The sequence below is a fragment of the Scleropages formosus genome, chromosome 5 (genome assembly GCF_900964775.1).
Source record: "Scleropages formosus chromosome 5, fSclFor1.1, whole genome shotgun sequence".
NCBI classification, from domain to species: Eukaryota; Metazoa; Chordata; class Actinopteri; order Osteoglossiformes; family Osteoglossidae; genus Scleropages; species Scleropages formosus.
In genome coordinates this window covers 29,396,200-29,415,511 of record NC_041810.1, presented here as the reverse complement: position 1 = coordinate 29,415,511, position 19,312 = coordinate 29,396,200, and the positions used below count along the sequence as shown (strand labels likewise).

Below are 19,312 nucleotides of genomic sequence, written 5' to 3'. Positions count from 1 at the left end.
CCGCATATTTTCTTTGATAACCAGCAGGTTAATATTCTATCAGTGTTCATTCATTCATTCATTCATTCATTCATCTTGGAGTGATCAGTTTAGAAGGACAGATTGATTTACTTGAGATCTAAAGTCATGACTTCTCTGTGGTGAAGGAAGGAGCCATGGTTCCAACTGCAGGCATGAAACTGTGGTGTCAGAACACTATGAAAGTCTGTTATGTCCACAGGGACGTGCGCCAATACCCATCCAGCATGACATTCAGGGGAATTTGGGAGAATAAGCAGAGCATTTTGACAGTGGTTAGCACTTGTCTTCCCTTTCTGCTGATATTAGGAATAGACTGGAAGGGTTTTACACACTGAAAGGGTACCAGTTGTCCAATTGATCATGAACTGTGCAGTACAGGTATTTGAACAATCCAATTAATTGCAGTCGAATGCAATTATACTTGCATCAAAAGTCGAACGCAATTATACTTGGATTAAAAAGTGTTACCTATTTTACTGTAGTATTAGCCATACTGGTTACCATTGAATTTGTTGAAATGAACTTAGGATAAATTGTTGACTTCTAAACCTAATGCTGGTATATCTTGTTTCATGTGGTGCAACTGGATGGATGGCCATTTGTTTTTACATTAAATTATATTCCTTCACTTTTAGGCCTGCAGGTGGTTTCGAATTAAAAGGGGATGCAGACAGTGGGGAGTCACTCAGCTCGTGACATTGAGACGCTGTGGGACTCAGCTGCACAGGGCTGTCTGCCTGTGAACAGTGAGCCGGGACAGGCTCCTCTTGATGTGGTGGACCTTGCAATGAAAAAGTCGGCTTTAAAATACAGAGAAAAAATAGAATTTAAAAAAAAAAAAACTTATTATGTGGTCAGGTTTGTGGACAGGCTCTAATTGGGGGAAAGTTTGTATGTAGGAGTGCTTACGCTGTTCTGACATTTTATACTTTTAGAAACTGAAGAAAACAAAACAAAAAAATTTTTCAAGGCAAGGGGTAAGTGGTTGCTATACGGAAATATTAGTAGCAGGGCTGAGAGCTTGATTTATGCTTCCCAACACATTGTTGTGAAAAACTTATAGCTGGTTCGTTTAATTATGTGTTTTTAAGTTGTTTAGTGGTTTGCAATGGCCTGCTGAGATTATTTTGTGCTGCTGAGATCATTCTGAGAATATTTACTGCGTTATAAAATTACTTTGAAACATAGTACTTTGCTATGTCATTTTAGATTATATGTATTAAATTCAAAGGGGTGCGGTGGCGCAGTAGGTTGGACCACAGTCCTGCTCTCCAGTGGGTCTGGGGTTCAAATCCCGCTTGGGGTGCCTTGCGGCGGACTGGCGTCCCGTCCTGGGTGTGTCCCCTCCCCCTCCGGCCTTACGCCCTGTGTTGCCGGGTAGGCTCCGGTTCCCCGTGACCCCGTATGGGACAAGCGGTTCTGAAAATGTGTGTGTGTGTGTGTGTGTATTAAATTCAGGCCATTTTTTATAGTTCCTCTCCCAACAGCTTTTCTCAAAGACTTGATCATTGATGGGAGAAAAGTACAAAACCATTACATTTACATCAATGTTAGGCTTTTTTTAGGTGCTTTACTCCAAAGCAACATACAACTCGAAGTGTATAACGTATATTCAAAGGCACAAACAGAGAGGTGAGTCCTTGCATTACCGTTTTGCTGATTTATTCTAGCAGCTGCCTATAGAAGCGACCTTCAGATAGTGGATATACAGCGCTTCTTGAAAGTATGTAGAACAGTCATTACTCTTTTATAAAATATTAAAATAAACTGGTAAAATCCAACATCAACAATATGATTTATGCACCTGGTTCTACTTACCCACTTGGTTAAATCAATCCGACTGGTGGACTTTTGAAAACAAATGGCAGGAGGTGGAAGAGTGCGGTGCTCTTCTTTCAGTGCAAGGGTTGACCAGGTCCTATAAGGATCAGGGTGCAGATGAACTGATGATTTTGTAACTATAACTAGGGTGTTGAACTTATTTTACAGAATTCAGTTCAATAACATCATATGTCCACCGACTCATCTACAGATGCAGTGTGAACAGTTTTGCTGGGGTTGGAAACAAGCAATATTTCATCATTTACTTTTTTACTTCTCACCTGGGAATCCAGTCTAGCCCTACCGAATTGTCTAAAAGGGTTAGTCCTTTGACAACAGGGCCTTGCATTGAATCAATAGACCTTTCTTATTTGGGAGAATAGATGCTCATAAATTCTTCCAGATGACTTAAGTATTGAGCTCACCCTCAGGAAAATTTTACTGTAATTTGCTGCAATTTGTAGAAAGAAGACTGTGAGCATAAACACAGGTGAGCTACAAATCAAAAATTTCCTTTCAGAGCCTATCCTAACGTTCGCAATTTATGACGAGACTGTTTCTGCTATGAATTATTTCTGAATCTTTGATTTAAATACCATGATCGTTCGTTATATCAATGATTCCAACCAGAAGGTCAAAAAATTGTAAGATTGTCACCACTGCCTTTCTTTTAACATACCAAAAGGCACATGTTACATATAACGAATATTAATATTTTCAGGCTACTTGGAAACTCATCTTGTATTTTATCAATTTTAAAAAGGTATTAAGTGATTTTGCTTGTGCTTGTTTGACTATGACAGCCAATACCAGGCTGCCCTGGTTAAGGGCAGCTGATGTGTAATGCTCTCATTCATACTCCTGCAAGCCTGACTTTTTTTTTGCACCAAGAGCTTGTTGCACTGATTTGAAAAGCATCCTGTCCCAGCTGCCAAGCCCCAGGCGTCTGACTTGTCCACAAGAAGCTCTGATAGAGCTGTTGGCGAGATTCCCTGGCTAACCATAAACCGCACTATAGCTGAACTCTGCCATTACATTAAAATGTGATGTCGTGATGTCAAGTGATGTAAAATGTCAGTTATCTTTCCCTCTGGAAGAACCCCTGCTTGGTTAATTGCACATCCCAGAGTCAATACCATGGTCTCAGTCAAAGAGCCCAGCTTGAAATAATCAGTTATTGCATATCTTTAAGAGCGTATGCGTTGCTCGACACACTTTCTGCATTTATGTTAAACACCCTCAGGAAGCTCTCTGGGGAGCGCACTACACGAAAATCAAATGAATATTTGTCATACATGAACCAAAGCAAGTAAAACTGTAGTCAATGCATGTAACCCATTTGAGGTTTAAAAAAATGTAGGTGATGTGTTACAGTACATTTTAAAGGCAGTATGATGTTTCGCAGTCTGTTTTCATGAACAGGCCATCTAGACCTACCTTTTTCTTCCATCTCTAGGCAAGGACATTCATCTCTCTGCTGAATATCATAATGAGCTAATGTTAAACTTAGAAATGATGGCCTCCAGTGCACCGCTACAGTAATTTCCATTAATATCATCATGGACAGGTTTAAATTTTTTTCACATGCAATGTCTTGCAGTACAATTAAATCACATTATTTACGAGTAATGACTGTATATGAGCAGTTATATCCTCTTTTTATATTTAGATTTTTCTTTGAAATTTGAAAAAAGACCGTATAGTTTTTCATCTGAATTCTATAACTTCATCTGCGTTTTATGAAACTATGAAAAGTATCTACAAATTAGGGCAATTTGGTGTAAAAATGTTCCCGCAATCTTGGATTTTCCAGTGTCATTATTTAATATTGAGGACTGAGGAATCCCCTGTCATACAGCACTTAGTTCTGGTACAACTGCTTTCCAGGACCCATCGTTGCATGTTTCAGGTCTGTGAGGTCTTTTTCCCCAGTCTGTTACCCTTGCTTGGGCTGTTCTTTGAGTTGCTTTATTGAGTTAACCCCCCCTTGCCTCCATGTGGTTCCCCTTCCAGCAGAAACATGCCCCCCGTGGTTATACGATCGCTCCTGAAGATTTAATACATTATTACATGGAAACATTTCATAACCACAGATCATATCATGGTCTGAAAATAATATCCCCTGGCCCACGTAGAGAAAGAATCAAGGGCACGCTGTGTGCAAAAAATACTCTTTTGTTTCTTCACAGTGGTATCAGCCCTAGAGGAGCCAAAGACATCATCTCTGTAATTAATTTCAATTTACCATTACAAAGAAATGTTCTTAATTTTTTCACAGTAAGAGAAACAAAACATTTGGGGGTCTTCTCTTTTTTTTTTTTTTTTTTTTTTTTACATATTTTACCTGGGTTGCCTTTGTTTTTTTGTTTGTTTATCATTCTCATGTTTATCTGAATTCTGAAAAGAATAAAACGATGTTACTTGAATAGGGATATTTAAATATGTTAAAAATATATTTATAAATATATATATGTATACACACACACACACACACACATTTTCAGAACCGCTTGTCCCATACGGGGTCACGGGGAACCGGAGCCTACCCGGCAACACAGGGCGTAAGGCTGGAGAGAGGTAGGGGGACACACCCAGGACGGGACGCCAGTCCGTCGCAAGGCACCCCAAGCGGGACTTGAACCCCAGACCCACCGGAGAGCAGGACTGTGGTCCAACCCACTGCGCCACCGCGCCCCCTTCCATATATATGTATGTATGTATAAATATATTTAATAAAATTCCCAAGGCTGAAATACGTCATTGTCAATATTGTTACCATAGATTTCTCATTTTTACTAAAACAAATTTATAGACTTTTCCCTGGTCACATCCTCATGTCTTGGGCTGAGGTGAATGTGTTTTTCTTCTGTTTCTTTTCCTCAAACAGTGATAAGTCATAACAAACCTTGTTAGTACCTAAGCATTTATTAAAGCATCCAAGTAAGCGAGAAACAAAATGATATACAATATTTACACAAGTCCACAATACTTCCCATTTGCCATCAGCAGCACACACATCATATGCATTTCACCCGTTTCTCTTGAGCTCCAGAAAAAAAAGCCTTTAAATAGGCTCCCTTTTTCTTATATGAAGGACTGAACCATTTCCACTAAATAAACGGCATCAGTGATAAAGATCCTGATGAATTGAATAAATGTGATCTGCAAACCAGGTACACACACACACACACACACACACACACACACGTTGGCCGAAAGCCCTTGTCCCAAGCGGGGTCACGGCAAGCCAGAGCCTAACCTGGCAACACAGGGTGCAAGACTGGAGGGGGAGGGGCCACACCCAGGACAGGACGTCAGTCCGTCGCAAGGCACCTCAAACGGGACTTGAACCTCAGACCTGCCACAGAGCAGGACCCGAAGCCAGGTACGGTGAAGCATAAATGCAGTTTTCCCTAACATTACCCTTCATCATTTTCATAAAATACAGTATAATGAGTATTTAAGGCAACCTGAAACATTACTTTGGTCTTTTACCCAGCCTAAAAACAGCACAGATGGGTAAGTGGGGTATTAGTAAAACACAAACATGTATAACAGGTGGCACAGCATGTAGTGCTGCAATCTCATAGTGCCTGGGTGGTGTAAGCGGACGTGGGTTTGATCCCTGATCAGTCTGTGTGGAGTTTGCATGTTCTCCATGTGTCTGTGTGGGTTTCCTCTGAGTGCTCTGGTTTCCTCCCACAGACCAAAGACATGCTGTTCAGGTTCACCCATAGTGTGTGAGTGACAGAGAGAGTGTGTGTTCCACCGATTGATGGATGAGTGACCCACTTTAAGTAATGTATCTAGCAGTATAAGTCACTTTAGTGAATGAGGTGTGTGGGCTGATAACACTACATAGAGTTCATTGGATGCTGCTTTGGAGAAAAGTGTCTGCTAAATAAATAAATGTAAGAAACAGACATACCAGTAAGAGCTGGGTGGATATGTTGTGTATGTTTGAGTATGATATAAATGGTATTGCGAATTCAGTGTGTGCATCCACTAAGTTACCTTAACCGTAAAATGAACGAGTGATTTTTCTCCCGACCCCTCGCTGGGACAGACCTGCTCTCTTACTTATCCTCACTGTATCCATTACCTATCCCAATCATAGCTGATTAATTCAATGAATTAATTTTTTTTAAAAGTTAATTTACTTAGATAATATTTTCAGTGGAATATTTTAAATATTTATTTATTTTAATATTTTAAATGGAAGTCCCAGCTCCCTCTTGCTGTTGCCCTAAATTTCTCTAGTAAAAATGACCATGCTGTAAAGAATGTGCAGAGCGCATTGTTGTAAGGTGCTTATAAATGTAGTTTGTTCATCTGTATCTACACTGGGAACAGTGTTAAGCTTCTGGAGGTTCTCAAAAATCCCTTCAGCGAAAATAGGCCATCAATGTCATATGATCAGAATCCTCCACCACAAAGGGTTACCGGCCTTCTACGGTACACATAAATGACACCGCATGCTCCCTCCCTCCCTCTCCCGACTTGGCCGCCAATTCATCGTCCCACGTCCTCGCTCGCCCCTGCATTCCTTACCATGTCCTCGCAGGGTTCCCAGCCACCACAAAGCACACGGCAGCGTACACCCAACACGCACGGCGCTCTGGTTTCAGCCTCTCAACTGTGGGAAACACTTCTTGAGACTCTTTCCTCTCTTGCTTTCCAAGAGATCTCAGTAATTCTTTCTTTTTTTTGTATTTGGAAGGTTGTAAGAAAAGGAGGGAAAAAAAAAAAAAACATCTGTCATTTATTGGGCCTTAGTGCTCTATTTTGCATTTGTAATATATGACTGTGGGGTACTTTCAGAGGTCACATTTATAGTCACATCTCTAACTATGGGTAAGCTTTTGAAATTCTCAGTAAGATTTATAGTCTTCCGAAAGCCTCTTGTCATCTGGAAGCTGGCGAAGCAAAAGATGAGGGAACACTTTGAGGAGGCCAGCTTCAACTCCTGCAGCAGGCAGCTTTGCGTGGCTGCTGCACTTGGCTACTCATGAGGTCTTCAGGCTGGGTTCCTTCACAAAGGACCTCTCACTTTAGAGGATCTGCGAGGTCCTGTGAGCCGATCTTGAAGAAGGTACTGGCAGGTAATACAGTAGATGGGAGTAGATGGCAGGGGAAGTAAAAGAGGGTACAGGTGGTGATAGGTGAGAGTTTTGTTGATCCACTGCAGTCAGTTAATTCATCTACCAAGCAGCGAGATAAAAGATGTCTCACAGCTTCTGGAGATCATCCATCTGTTTTGGTTGCAGCTCTAAGCATCTCTTTGCGAGCTACTCATATTTTGGTGACTCATCACACTTTGAATGCATATATTTACACTTTGATTTTTTCCTGAGACTATTTGTATTGTAAGTATATAATCTGTAGCCAAAAAAATACTCATATGTACAAAATTATCTTGTATTTTACAATCTTCATTATAGCCTTAAACAATAAGCAGCTAAATTTGGATATGGATCCACCAATTTTCTTACTTTTTCCAAAAGCTGTAATTATATTTATAGAACTAAATTCTCTTTGAACTACACTGAATTGAATATGTATATAAACATGGACTTTTATGTTAATCCGCAGGTTGTGGTCAATCAGCATAGTGGTTGAGGAGCTCTTTTTTTAATATACATGGAACTGTAAATTTGGCAACACTTGACAAACTGGTTTTTTTTTTTTAGAAATACCACTTGGTATGACTTTAGGAAAGATGTTTCTTTTTGGTCATGCTGCTGCTGTTTCTGCCCATAGATATTCTGCTTTTTTTCCTCTGTGGTTTTTGCTCCTTGTTGACTGTTTAAATGCACTTTTGAAATTTCTCTTTCTCAACTTATTTTGGCTCTGACAATGTAACGTTTGAGCATGTGAGTTCACAATAAAAACGCAGAAGTATGTATAAGTGTAAATTGTAGTCCAAGCAATACTGATAAATTTGAAAGAGTTTGGCTGCTTTTACAAGGGATTGCATTTTCATACGCCATAGTTAGATTTTTTTGTTCTCAGGGACCCTGATATGAGGACCGAGTTGAAATTGATATGAAAAAGCCACTAAGTATTAAATGGATTTGAAAATGGAGGTGAAAAAGCTAGTTACTATTACAATTCACGGTTCTACATATTAGTTGACTGTCTTTCTCCATCTGACATGGACAAATTAACAAATTTCTTTCACATTTCTGAGCAATTTCTCTTCTATAATATTGAATTTTATTCGGTAGTCAAAGAAATGGATAATTACATTTAAAACTACTGCAAACTCATCTTCTCCAGAATAACCTTTTAGATCAGCTCAGAGTCTCAGAATCCAAACTCTTTATTACCTCTGCCGTTGTCTTCCATTCATAAAACCCAAACTAACGGAGTTCCGGACATAGGTGAGTGACCAAAGGAAAATGGTTCCATCTTTTCTTGAATGTTCAGTCCGTTTATAAAAAGAAATACACCTGTTTTAGTTTTAAATTAAAGCTAAGAACTTAAACTGTATGCACATTACAGTTGAGGGCTTGGTCTGAAGACAAAATACTTCAAAAGTCGAAATGTACCTTTGTCCAGGTTAGCGCTGCCTTTAATTAATCGAAAACAATGGAAAACATCATAAAGCTCAGAGTCATAAAGCTCTTGTTTCATCCTGCTAATTGCCTGCAGCACAAAATATTCTGGGTATGTCACCCTTTAAGATGCTAATTTTAAAAGAAGACAAATGCCATTGGCACAGTAATAGGAAAAAATCAAATATTAATCTCACATGTTTTTTCACTGCCAATAGTGTTGACGAATTTCTCCGAATGCCTGTCCTAATATCTTGCTGATCCTTCTTTTTATCTTCCATAGCAGGGTAGGTCAGCAGTGGAGGAAAGGATGGACTGCAGAGAAAGGAGAGGGGTGGGGACACGGTTGACCGTCATCATTTCATCGTCACTATTTTGAGCATCGAGACCTTAAACCACCCTGCATTGGGACTTTTTTGAACAATCTGACTTGCCTTCCATGTCAGGAAAATTCACTGCTTCCTGCAGATGAGGCTACCTCACCAAGACCTGCTAGATCTCCCAAACAGAACAGGAGATGTGCTAACCGCAATGCTGAGCTTTTGAACAAACTGATCATTCCTCTACTGTCTAAGTCCACTTACCACAGTAAACTGTTAACTGTTACCTCAGGGCTCACTGCTGGGTCCCTTGAGCAGCCACTGGAACTTGAACCCTCCGAAGGTCATGTTCGCCCTTTCTTTGTGGTTCTGATTTTCTTATTTTCCACTCCTCAGCTGCCAGTTGGCTTTCTTGGTTACTGCTTGTACAATATTATCTCTGCTTTACTTCTTTTTTTCTTTCTGCTTAGTTACGCACCATTGTTCAGCGATTTGCTTCCCTTTGTTCCAAAGAGCACTCTATAAAATTGAATTGACTTGAATTGAATTGAATCGAAATACAATATCTATAGAAACAGGCTTTCATTTTTTTCTGTACTATCATGCCTTCAGCCTTTTGAGAAAGGTATTGTGTCATGTTGGGAGTTACGTGAAGGTCTAAATGAAATCTTATTTTGGTTCCCAGAGCCCCGGATAAAGAGAGGAGCTTGAACCAAAGTTTTGGACGTGGGATCTTGGAAAACTGTTCGTACTTCGGTGCCTTCAGGTGACAAAGGGGGAAGCACTAGAAAAAAGGAGCACACATGTAGTAGGCCTAAATATGTACAATTCTGTGAGTGTTATCCCTTGTTTTAGTGTGCAGAACTGCTGAAAGTGTCATGAGCGCTTCCGATCTTCTTCACTTTGTTTTGATTTATACTTTCCGCTTTTATTGGAAAAGGGTTTTTTTTTTTTTAAAACACCTCTCAAGCAGAGTTTCAGCAACAACTAGAAGAAGAATGGCATGACAGGGACATGAAACTGCGCTTCTCTTCAGATGATGTTTCCTCACCATTTCCATCTGAGAGCACTTGTAATTATGAATACAATATGTGGCAGAACAATCAAATATGACAAACAACAACAACAGTGATCCAAATGCTGCAGGAGCCCAGATTGGTTCTATGAAAATTCTAAGAAAGTTCTAGCAAACATACAGTTTTTTTTTTTCCTTTCCCAGATCATTTGTCCATCTGGAGGGTGGGGGAAACAGTTATGCTTGTTCCTAATGTTTTCCACAGCCATTTGTCCTTGTGAGCCCTGCTCTGATGACCGGAAGCAAATCTCCAGGATGAGGCCAAAGGACACTCGCAGGTGTGTGGGTGTCGCACCCAGTGAGAACAGAACAGCCACCGAAATAGCAACACTGCCTCCCTCTGCAAACCATGTGTGTAAAACAGTTACATATCTCCATATAACTGGTTTCCTCTGTCCGCTTTTAGATCCATTATCAGGGACAACGCTAAAAAACTATTTTATTGATGCATCCATGCAAATGTTGAAAAATGTTCACAGCCGTACAATTAATGCATGCCAAAAGAGGCAAATAGATTACAACAAAAGAATTTGTGGTAACACTCTTGGGCAAATCAGAATAAAGCAGTTATCCAGCTGTGAAGGAACTGAGTGAAACTTTATCTAGTTTTGTTCTTGATGTACTTCAATATTTAAGAGTCGTATTTGTGTTTTTTCCTATGTCAGGTTCACACAAAATGTGCCTTTACGCTGCATAATAAGGAGAAGACATATACAGGTTGCCATGTTCCGTATCCGGGTTAGAAAGGACGGACCCAAGCGCAAGACGAACAGGACGTTTATTAGGAAAATCCAAAGACGTTGTCGCAGACAGGCAAAGGTCACCGAGGGGCATACGTCGTTCGGAGGGGTGATCCAAGAAGCGAAGTCGATAGGGAGGCAAGGAGTCGGTAAACTGGGAAGCCAAGTAGGTAGAAGGAAACTGGGATTGGGGAACGAGGAACAGGGAAACCGGGCGAGGAGCGGGATAGGTAGTAGCGCAGGTGTCTCGTGAGGACGGAGGCGAACAAGGTTCCGCGTCAGACTTGGTTCTGGCGTTGCCTTTTATGCCCCCGTCCTGACTGGTTCCCAGGTGCGGCTCGTTGTGCCGGTAGTGCTGACGTGGCACAGGTGGTCCCCGATTTACGATGCTTCGACTTACAATTGTTTCGACTTTATGGTGGTGAGCTGGAAATAGACGTTCAGTAGAAACTGTACTTTGAATTTTGAATTTTGATTTTTTTCCCCGGGCAAGCGATATGCGGTGCGATACTCTCTCGTGATGCGGGCAGCTGCAGCGATCCGCATCTCCCAGTCTGCCATGCAGAGGCGTGTATTAGGTGCATTAAATCCATTCTCGACTTACGATATTTTTAACTTATGATGGATTTCATGGAACGTAACCCCATCGTAAATCAGGGACCACCTGTATGAAGTAATATCAGCATGGCAGCCACTGCACAACACCAACCATCCAAAATTCCTGAAATAAGCAACATTCACTTATCTATTTTGCCTGACTCGTCGTAATTATTGCTAATTTGTGCTTATCTAAAGCAAATTACACCGACTCATTTTTATGGCTGGATATTTTTACTGCTTCAATTCAGGATTATAGGTACTATAACAATGGCGGAGTGGTGTTCAAACTGAGAAACGTTCAGGTAACACTTCCATGACCTTAACTACTACACGGCTATCCGCCATATCCACGGTCGTTGTCCGCCTCTGATCTGAAGTCTCAATCCAATTCTGATGCTTAAAGCTTAGCCAAATACAGTTATTCAAAATTGTGCACATTTTAGGTGAATGAGTCCATTAACAGTCTAGACAGTGAACCCATCATTTTTTATGGCGAAATCCACATCCTGTATTTCAATAATTTGGTCAATAGCATTATAATCTGAGAATTGAGGCTACATATGTATCTGTCTGAAACCTGCACCGAATATATCAAGCCACTTTTTGGAATTTGGCTTATGAAAGCTAATTTTAATCAAGTCCACAACACAAGTACAATGAGTCATGTATAAATAATGTTAGTGTTGGGCACAGTTTCCTGGCATGTGTTATGTGAGGATCTGGTTTTTGTGCCTATTCTAATCCTTCATTGAGTGGTGTCTTCTTGGACAAACGAAGTTCAACAAGAAAGATTTAAAGCCTCTGCTCATACTCCAGTGCTTTTTCATCTGCATCCTTTATTAATGAATACAAATTAAGTCTTACAAATTTTGATAATTCAGTATAATTAAATGTTAGGCCTAAATAATGTGATTCTGAAGGGTCTTTTATTTATTTAGCGAAAAAATGTACATGAAATGGACAACAAAATTGTAGAACAGGCAGTGTGAGCAGGTGGGTGGCGTAGCTCAGTGCAGGAGGTGGAATACCCTGCTTGGACTATTGCTACTCTCCCCTCTCTGGTGTTCTGGACTTTTCCACCAGACCTCTCCAGCTGATACAGAATGCTCCCGAATGGGTTGTGTTTGACCCGCCAAAGCCTTCCCATGTAACCTCCCCATTCCTTGTCCCTCTTTATTGGATCCCTGTAGCTGCCCAAGTTGACTCTCTTGTTATGGCCTATAAGACCATCAATGGATCTGCTCCAAGATACCTCCATGATCCCATGTAAAAGAAGTCAAAAATCCAAATCCAAAAGCTCTCGGTTCTTGTTCATATATGGGAATGACGGTTTAATCTCTTTCAGCGTTCAACAGGAGTCTCAAAACTAATTTTTTTAAGTCGGCTTACCTGCGGATCGCCTGTCTTCTCCATAAATTCCGCAATATATTGTCCTTTTCTTACAGTCACCTTTGTAATTCCTATCAATTCTATATGGTGCTACTCATGTAGTGCTATAAATAGCGCATTATAATTCTATTTGCATCTGCCCATGTAATCTTGTAATCCACAAGATGAAAAATTACAAACTTTTTGTTATGACACTGTGTCAATAAAAACATGCATGAAAAAAACAGACACAGGACAGGCTGGCTGCCAAGTTTTTTGTCATATGCAATGAAAGCAGGTGCATAGATGCAGGATGCCAGATTGAGCTGAATGAAAATTTCACAACTGCCTGGACAGATGTGCAGACTGTATGAGTCACATGAATGTTGTCTGCAGACAGACACTTCTTCTCTGAAATGTGGAAAAAATAACTCAAACGTCAATATCTGTGAAATACATTTAAATAGGCAAAACCCACAACTGCAAATTTTACAGCTTCTCCAAATAACTCCCGCTTGAAAACATATTTTACACCTTTCCAGCTTCTGTTTGAATAATATTAGATTGTTAATCCATGTGGAGGTGACTAGGTGGAACGTATTCTATTGGACGGCCACACATTTAAAAACACCATTGGGAGTTTTCTGTTTAGGATTCCTTAAACTTGCATTCCTATTGCAGTGTATTTAACCGCAACCATAAAGACCAACGATTTATCGGGGCCATTAGAAGGTCTTCCTGGTTCCCCGCTGTGCCACTGTGCTCTGAGGACAGACTCAAGCAAAAAGACAAAAGCATCACTATGGAAAGCAGCTGCCTGAAACCAAAAATACTGGAAGTCCAGCACACACACGTGTTTGGTTACTTACGTATTTAGCACAGGCTTTTCTCCACAGCAGCTTACAATGGCCAGCTTACAATTACTTACCCATTTACACAGCTGGGTATTTTTACTGGACCAGCTTAGGGTAAATACCTTACTGAAGTGTACTATAGCCAAAGGCACTGATCAAACCTGTGACCTTTGGATCCAAAGGCAGACTTCCGACCACTGTACTACTAGCTGTCTAGCTCATGGAACAGAACTTGTCCCAAATATCCAACCAAACTTCAAGGTTTCACTGAGATGTGGTGAAAATAAATGGTTAGTTTGGATTTTGAAATCAGGAAGGGGTTCTGATTCATCTTAGCAGAACATATACAGATGTCATCATTCAGCGTTGGGAAACAAAGCACACAAAGAATGGTACCCCCTGGGGTGGTCCCTCAAATTTAAACAACCTTCTGCGCTGTCAAGCAGGTTCTTCCACACATGCTTTCCAGCTCACTCCAGCAGAAAGGCCCTCAAGACCAGTGGAGTATAGATAGAATCCCCAGTTCAGTAAATCTGCCATAGCTTGTGTGACTCTTCTGCAAGGTGTGAAAATATTTATACATTCATAATGCTGCTCTAGGGTGATGGAAATGTGAGACAAGAGCCTTTCTTCTTGCATTGCATTTACGTGTACTGTACAATTATTCATTTTGGCAGATGCTTTTCTTCAAGAATTCCCATAGAATTTGCAGGAAAAACACAGGTGATTGTGAGAGGTGATGTAATGCAAGCCTGTGGAACAGTTATGAGTCTCAGAGAGGAGTGGATCCAAAAGCGATGAGTTTCGAGACACTTTTGAATACTGAAAGTGTGCTGAAAAGCACACCAAGTCAAGAAATAATATGGCTAAGTAATATGTGGCATGGCCCCTACAAGCAGTACCCCCTGCGATCATCAAGGGTCCCACTCAGGGTCACCTGGCTGAGACTGGCACACGTGGTCCCAAAGAACAAACGGTCCATTCTACCAACAACCAGCTCTATGAAAGAGAAAAGGTCAGATGAGGAAATAATTGTGGATCATTGATCAGTGGTGCTGCTGTTTCAGCTACTGAGAAAGCCAGTCCTGAGTACGTTCTTCTTGTTGAGCATTGTCTCGCTACATAAAACTTGAGGAGGCCGGCCGGTGGTGACAGACTAATCCCACGCTGACTGAAGATGATGACCAACATCCATGATGGACGAGACATTCCATGCTGAGCTGCGGATTCAAGATACCATATAGTGACAATATCATTATTGCTTGTTAACTGGCTTACGATTGTTGCTTAATCTAGATGCCCAGGAGGGGTGGGCAACCACTGGCCCTTGGACCCCCAGAGGTTTTTTTCTCCCTCGATTTTCAATTGGGAGTTTTTGTTCCTTTCCTTCATGGCCAGTAGGCATACTTATATCTCTATAAACATACTGTATTATGGTAGTGATTAGTCAACTGTCTTCTTTGTTTCTCTGTTTGATGTATTTGTTTTTCTTGCCTTATGCCTACATTAAAGCGCTCTATAAAAATAAATTGAGTTGAACTGACTTGAATATCCTGTTCTGTGTACCAATCCCTTACACTTCGTACCTGCTCCTGAGTTCATTAGAGGAACCTGCATTTTGTGTCCTCCAAGTTCTTTGTATTCGCTGGATGCCCAAGTTCTCCAGTTTCCGTATTACCGGGTTTTTGGGGTTGCAGGTCTTTCAGTTTTATACTGCATGTCTCATACATAATGTAGCATTCACAAATATGGGCATTTACACTAAAGGTGTACAGTAGCAGTAACTCGGAAATCTCCCTCTTAGATCAATAAAGTACTTATCAATACAGACAGACTGAAAAGTTTTGGATGTCTATTTCAAAACTGAGTGAAAGTATGTGATAAGAACAGGGGACATATAAACTATGAAGGTGATACCAAAAAAGGGAAATATTTAAATTTGTTCCCAAGCTTAATTTGCTGCCCATCCAACATAAAATAATAATTTTCATCTTCAATCTGTGGGTGTTAATTGGGTAGAATTGTAAAATGTCATGTTGAGGAAGTGCTTTGTTGCCCGCATAGCAAATAAATAATGTGATGCAGGTATTGATCAGCTACAGCACCTTACTGCACTGTACTTTTACATTATTATACCCAGCCTTCTTATACATAATATTCATTCTGTCTTGTGTGGAACAAAGAGTTTCGATCTGAATTTTTTAGGAAGAATATGATGTTATAATTCGGTATTTCATATCATCAAGAGTACCAGGTGTTCTTAGTTTCTGTTCTAGGAAGCTGAATCTGGATTTAAGATAGTGAAGTAATGCTAGATGTATTCCTTTGTGTAATATATTTTTTAAATTCGAAAGCATTCTTTAATAAATACATAATCTTATTTTGACTGTCCTCTAGGAAAAATACGTAAAATGATAGCTAACCAGGAAATTAAACAGCCTTTTCCTTAATCCTTGCTTCAGAAACTGGAGCATGAATTTTTGTTAAGGAAATTAAGTAACTGCAAACAGACATAAGAGCAAATCTCTTCAAAATAATTTTTAACAGTAAAGGTTTTAGAAATGCATCTGTTTCTTTGGCTCATGCACTTTTTTGTCAGGATTTTTAAAATCTGTTTTGAATATATGTCAGATATATTTTGATTCTGAAGATTATTGTGCTTAATCTTACTAGGCCATGTTACGTGCTAATATTCCCATGCGTTGTTTAAGAGTTATGTCTAAATAGTTAGACATAACAATTCATTTTTATTATTATTGTTACTCTCATTGTTGTTGTTGCTGCTGCTGGCAAATTATTCTTTCACGCTATTGTATATTGTAACAGAAGAATTTTAACTGTAGAGGTTAAACATGGGTAAGAAGCATTGTTAGGTTTTAGATACTTTGAAACTGGCAGCATCACGTGAATTTATTGTAGTCTGAATTTTATGACTGTCTCCTGATATTCGATAATGAGTTTTTGACTTTCGTTGATTCTGGTAGCCTCTTCTATTGTGACTTGAGTATTCGCTTACAGTAAATCGCAGCGATTAGTTCACTCGAAGCCTGCAAGTGTTGCAGCTGGGAGACAAAAAGAAAAGAGATTCCTACAGATAACGGAGGAGTCATACAGTCTGGGTGTCGCCACTCTAATTTTACTCGGAAAACAAAGAGGTAAGCGTTGAATTTCCAGCTCACCTTCACCCCCTGTGTCACTGGAAAGCAACCGGGAAAGCAGAATTAACGATATGTAGCTGTGGAAAGAATGAACCATGTTGTGTGGGATCCTGTTAAACCCAGAAAACCCTTTTCAGCCCTTTACCTATTAATGTAGTGCATTTGTCTAAGAGGGAAAAGAGCCACCCAGACAAAAAAAGTGAGCCAAGAGACGTGTGCGCAAAGACACCATTTGGGAATCTTTGCTATATATGCTATAGATTTCCATAAATTCAGCTGACCACCCTTTTTTCCTATGACATGGAAGAAAAACCCATAATATACTGGGTAGCAGATGGGGTGGTGGCTTCAGCTGCTGCCTTTGAAGTCAAGGGACCCAGGTTTGAATCCTACCTGAAGTGCTAAATATTACCTAGCTGTGTAAATAGGTAGAACATCGTGAGTCACTTTAGGGGAAAATGTCAGCTAAATGAAAGAAAATCCATCTCCGCAAGCTGATTGGCAATTTAATCCCCTAATCATGAACAATTTCAGTACTCTGTAGGGGGCTACAGCAGGGATCTGGGAACCCGGATTTTTCCAGCGCAGGGACATGACTTTAACTGTTACACTATCTGCTACCCCTGGTTGAAATACATAGAGAATCCACAGATGCTGGAATATTAGTCTGAAATGCATGTTTTAACTGAGAGCATATTTCTTCAATTTAAGTGTGCTGAAAGACACGCGCTCTTGCAACATTTTCATAACAGCTACTTCAGTGATCATGGTATATTTTACCATTGAAGGGTCTAAGCGAAGCTGTTTGGAAGAAACTGATCAGAGAGCTTCTGGCTTGTCACTATCTTCTTGAGGATATCAGAGGGCCTTTATTTAGCGAACCCTTGAGCCAGTGGAATGTTCTACCCTGGTGAGATACACTAAGAGTTTGAGTCATTCGTTATGGCCAACACTGGAGGCTACACACATTTCCCAAGATGCAGTCAGACATAATCAAATAAGGCAGTTATTAAAATATTGTTTTGTGATGTATGCATTCTCATTATGTGTAACACTTCTTTAGAGTGTGAGAGGAAACCAGAGCACAAAGAGCAGTCCCATGGGAACACGGGGACAACACACAAACTCCACAGTCCGGAGCGGGATCTGAACCCACAGCTTAGGAACTGTGAGGCACCAGTATTACCTGCTGCACCATGGTGTTACCGCGATGCATATACTCACATTCATGGTAGGACAGCACAACAGTCATTTATCTTGCCAAGGGATTTCTGCCCAGCCTTGGAGGTGCATTCATGTCAGTACAGGCATTATTAAAGTAAATCTGAAATAACTAGCACCCATTCAGTCATGTAAATAAATACCCATTAAATAGAACTGTTCGGATGAAATGACCAGGAGGAGAAAATTAATGACCAAAGTCTGCCAGTGTAGCTTATTGTTGAAAGCGAAACAGAAATAAATTAATTTATAGCAATACTTCACGCCATTCTCTGCAAACAGATGTCATGAAGATTACACATTCACATAGCTGTTATTTTCTTAAATTATTAATAGGCTAATACTAAATTAAATACTACACTTAAATACTAACAGGGTAATGTGAAAGCGGCAGTTTACAGTTCTATGTAAATGTCTATTAATATCTTTATATTTATGTATATTTATAGCCACAAAACACATTTAATAGTGAGAACTAAAGTAGAATAGCCATAGACTTTTTGGGTTTGGACAAGTATTTTAACTTGAGCTTTGATTCACTTTTTCATGAACTACCATTTATTTCACTCTAAGTTGGATAAACTTTTACTGGTAGCTAAAGTGGATACTTGAGAGAAAAAAAAAAAATTCAGCTGTTAATCATATGTCCGTCCTGAGTGTGTGCCTTCCCCCTTCGGCCTTGTGCCACGTGTTGCTGGGTTAGGCTTGATTCACCACAACCCCACTCGGGACAAGCATTTTCAGACTCTGTGTGTGTGTGTGTGTGTGTGTGTGTGTGTGTGTGTTACTCATATGCGGTTCTATTCAAGAGGATTGTCATTAAATGAAAATTGAGGGAGGGGAAATGCTGTGAAATGGTCAGCAATAAAGTAAATAATAATAATGCGTGGAGCAGCTGTCTTTCTCATGTAATGTAACCTAGTCTATGACATTATATCAACAAAACATAAACCATCATACAAAATAAAATATTTTATATCAATCTGGGAATATTAAAAAACAGGTATAAATAGGCTTAAGAATAATTAATTACATCCACTGAACTACCTTTATCAATACTTTAACTAATACTGCAATCATTACTTCTATAAATAGAAAATAAAATTTATTTTCTGATGTGACTGACCACTAAAGTGCACCACGTACAGTCATGGTTAGGGGCCCAGGGGTCTCAACCTTGATTAAAGCTCCTGAATTACTTCAGTAAAAACAGCCAACTCTTTACCTGGTAAATCAAAGTTTAGTTTAATATACAAACCTAACATTATACTGTAGGTTGCCATGGAAGCGGGTGTCAGGTTTCAAACTATTTGGAAATAAAGGCAACACCTTTTTTCCATCCTTCATTTATTTTCACTACGGATATTTTCCTTGCCGTTGCCCTGAATCCGTTCTATCAGAATGTAAATGTAAGTATGTTGCATACATAAATTATTTGCAACATCACACGGTAAGGGATCGCTGAGAAATTCAGAATAAAAGGAACGTAAAGCACAGAGCTCAGGCTTCAAAATGTATTTTCAGTATATTCTGCACAAGAGTCCTGCCAGCCTACAATGAAGAACAGAAACGTTGCC

At 39.9% G+C, this 19,312-nt stretch overlaps 1 protein-coding gene across 1 annotated transcript in view; it reads left to right on the top strand.

The window, feature by feature from the left end:
• sugct (succinyl-CoA:glutarate-CoA transferase) overlaps positions 1-10,337 on the top strand; it is an 81,500-nt gene extending 71,163 nt beyond the window's left edge. The window contains exon 14 of the mRNA XM_029252298.1: positions 8,683-10,337. Coding sequence (XP_029108131.1) covers positions 8,683-8,690 — 8 coding nt within the window. The 3' untranslated portion in view covers positions 8,691-10,337. The remainder of the gene's footprint in view (positions 1-8,682) is intronic.
• Positions 10,338-19,312: the final 8,975 nt, after the last annotated feature.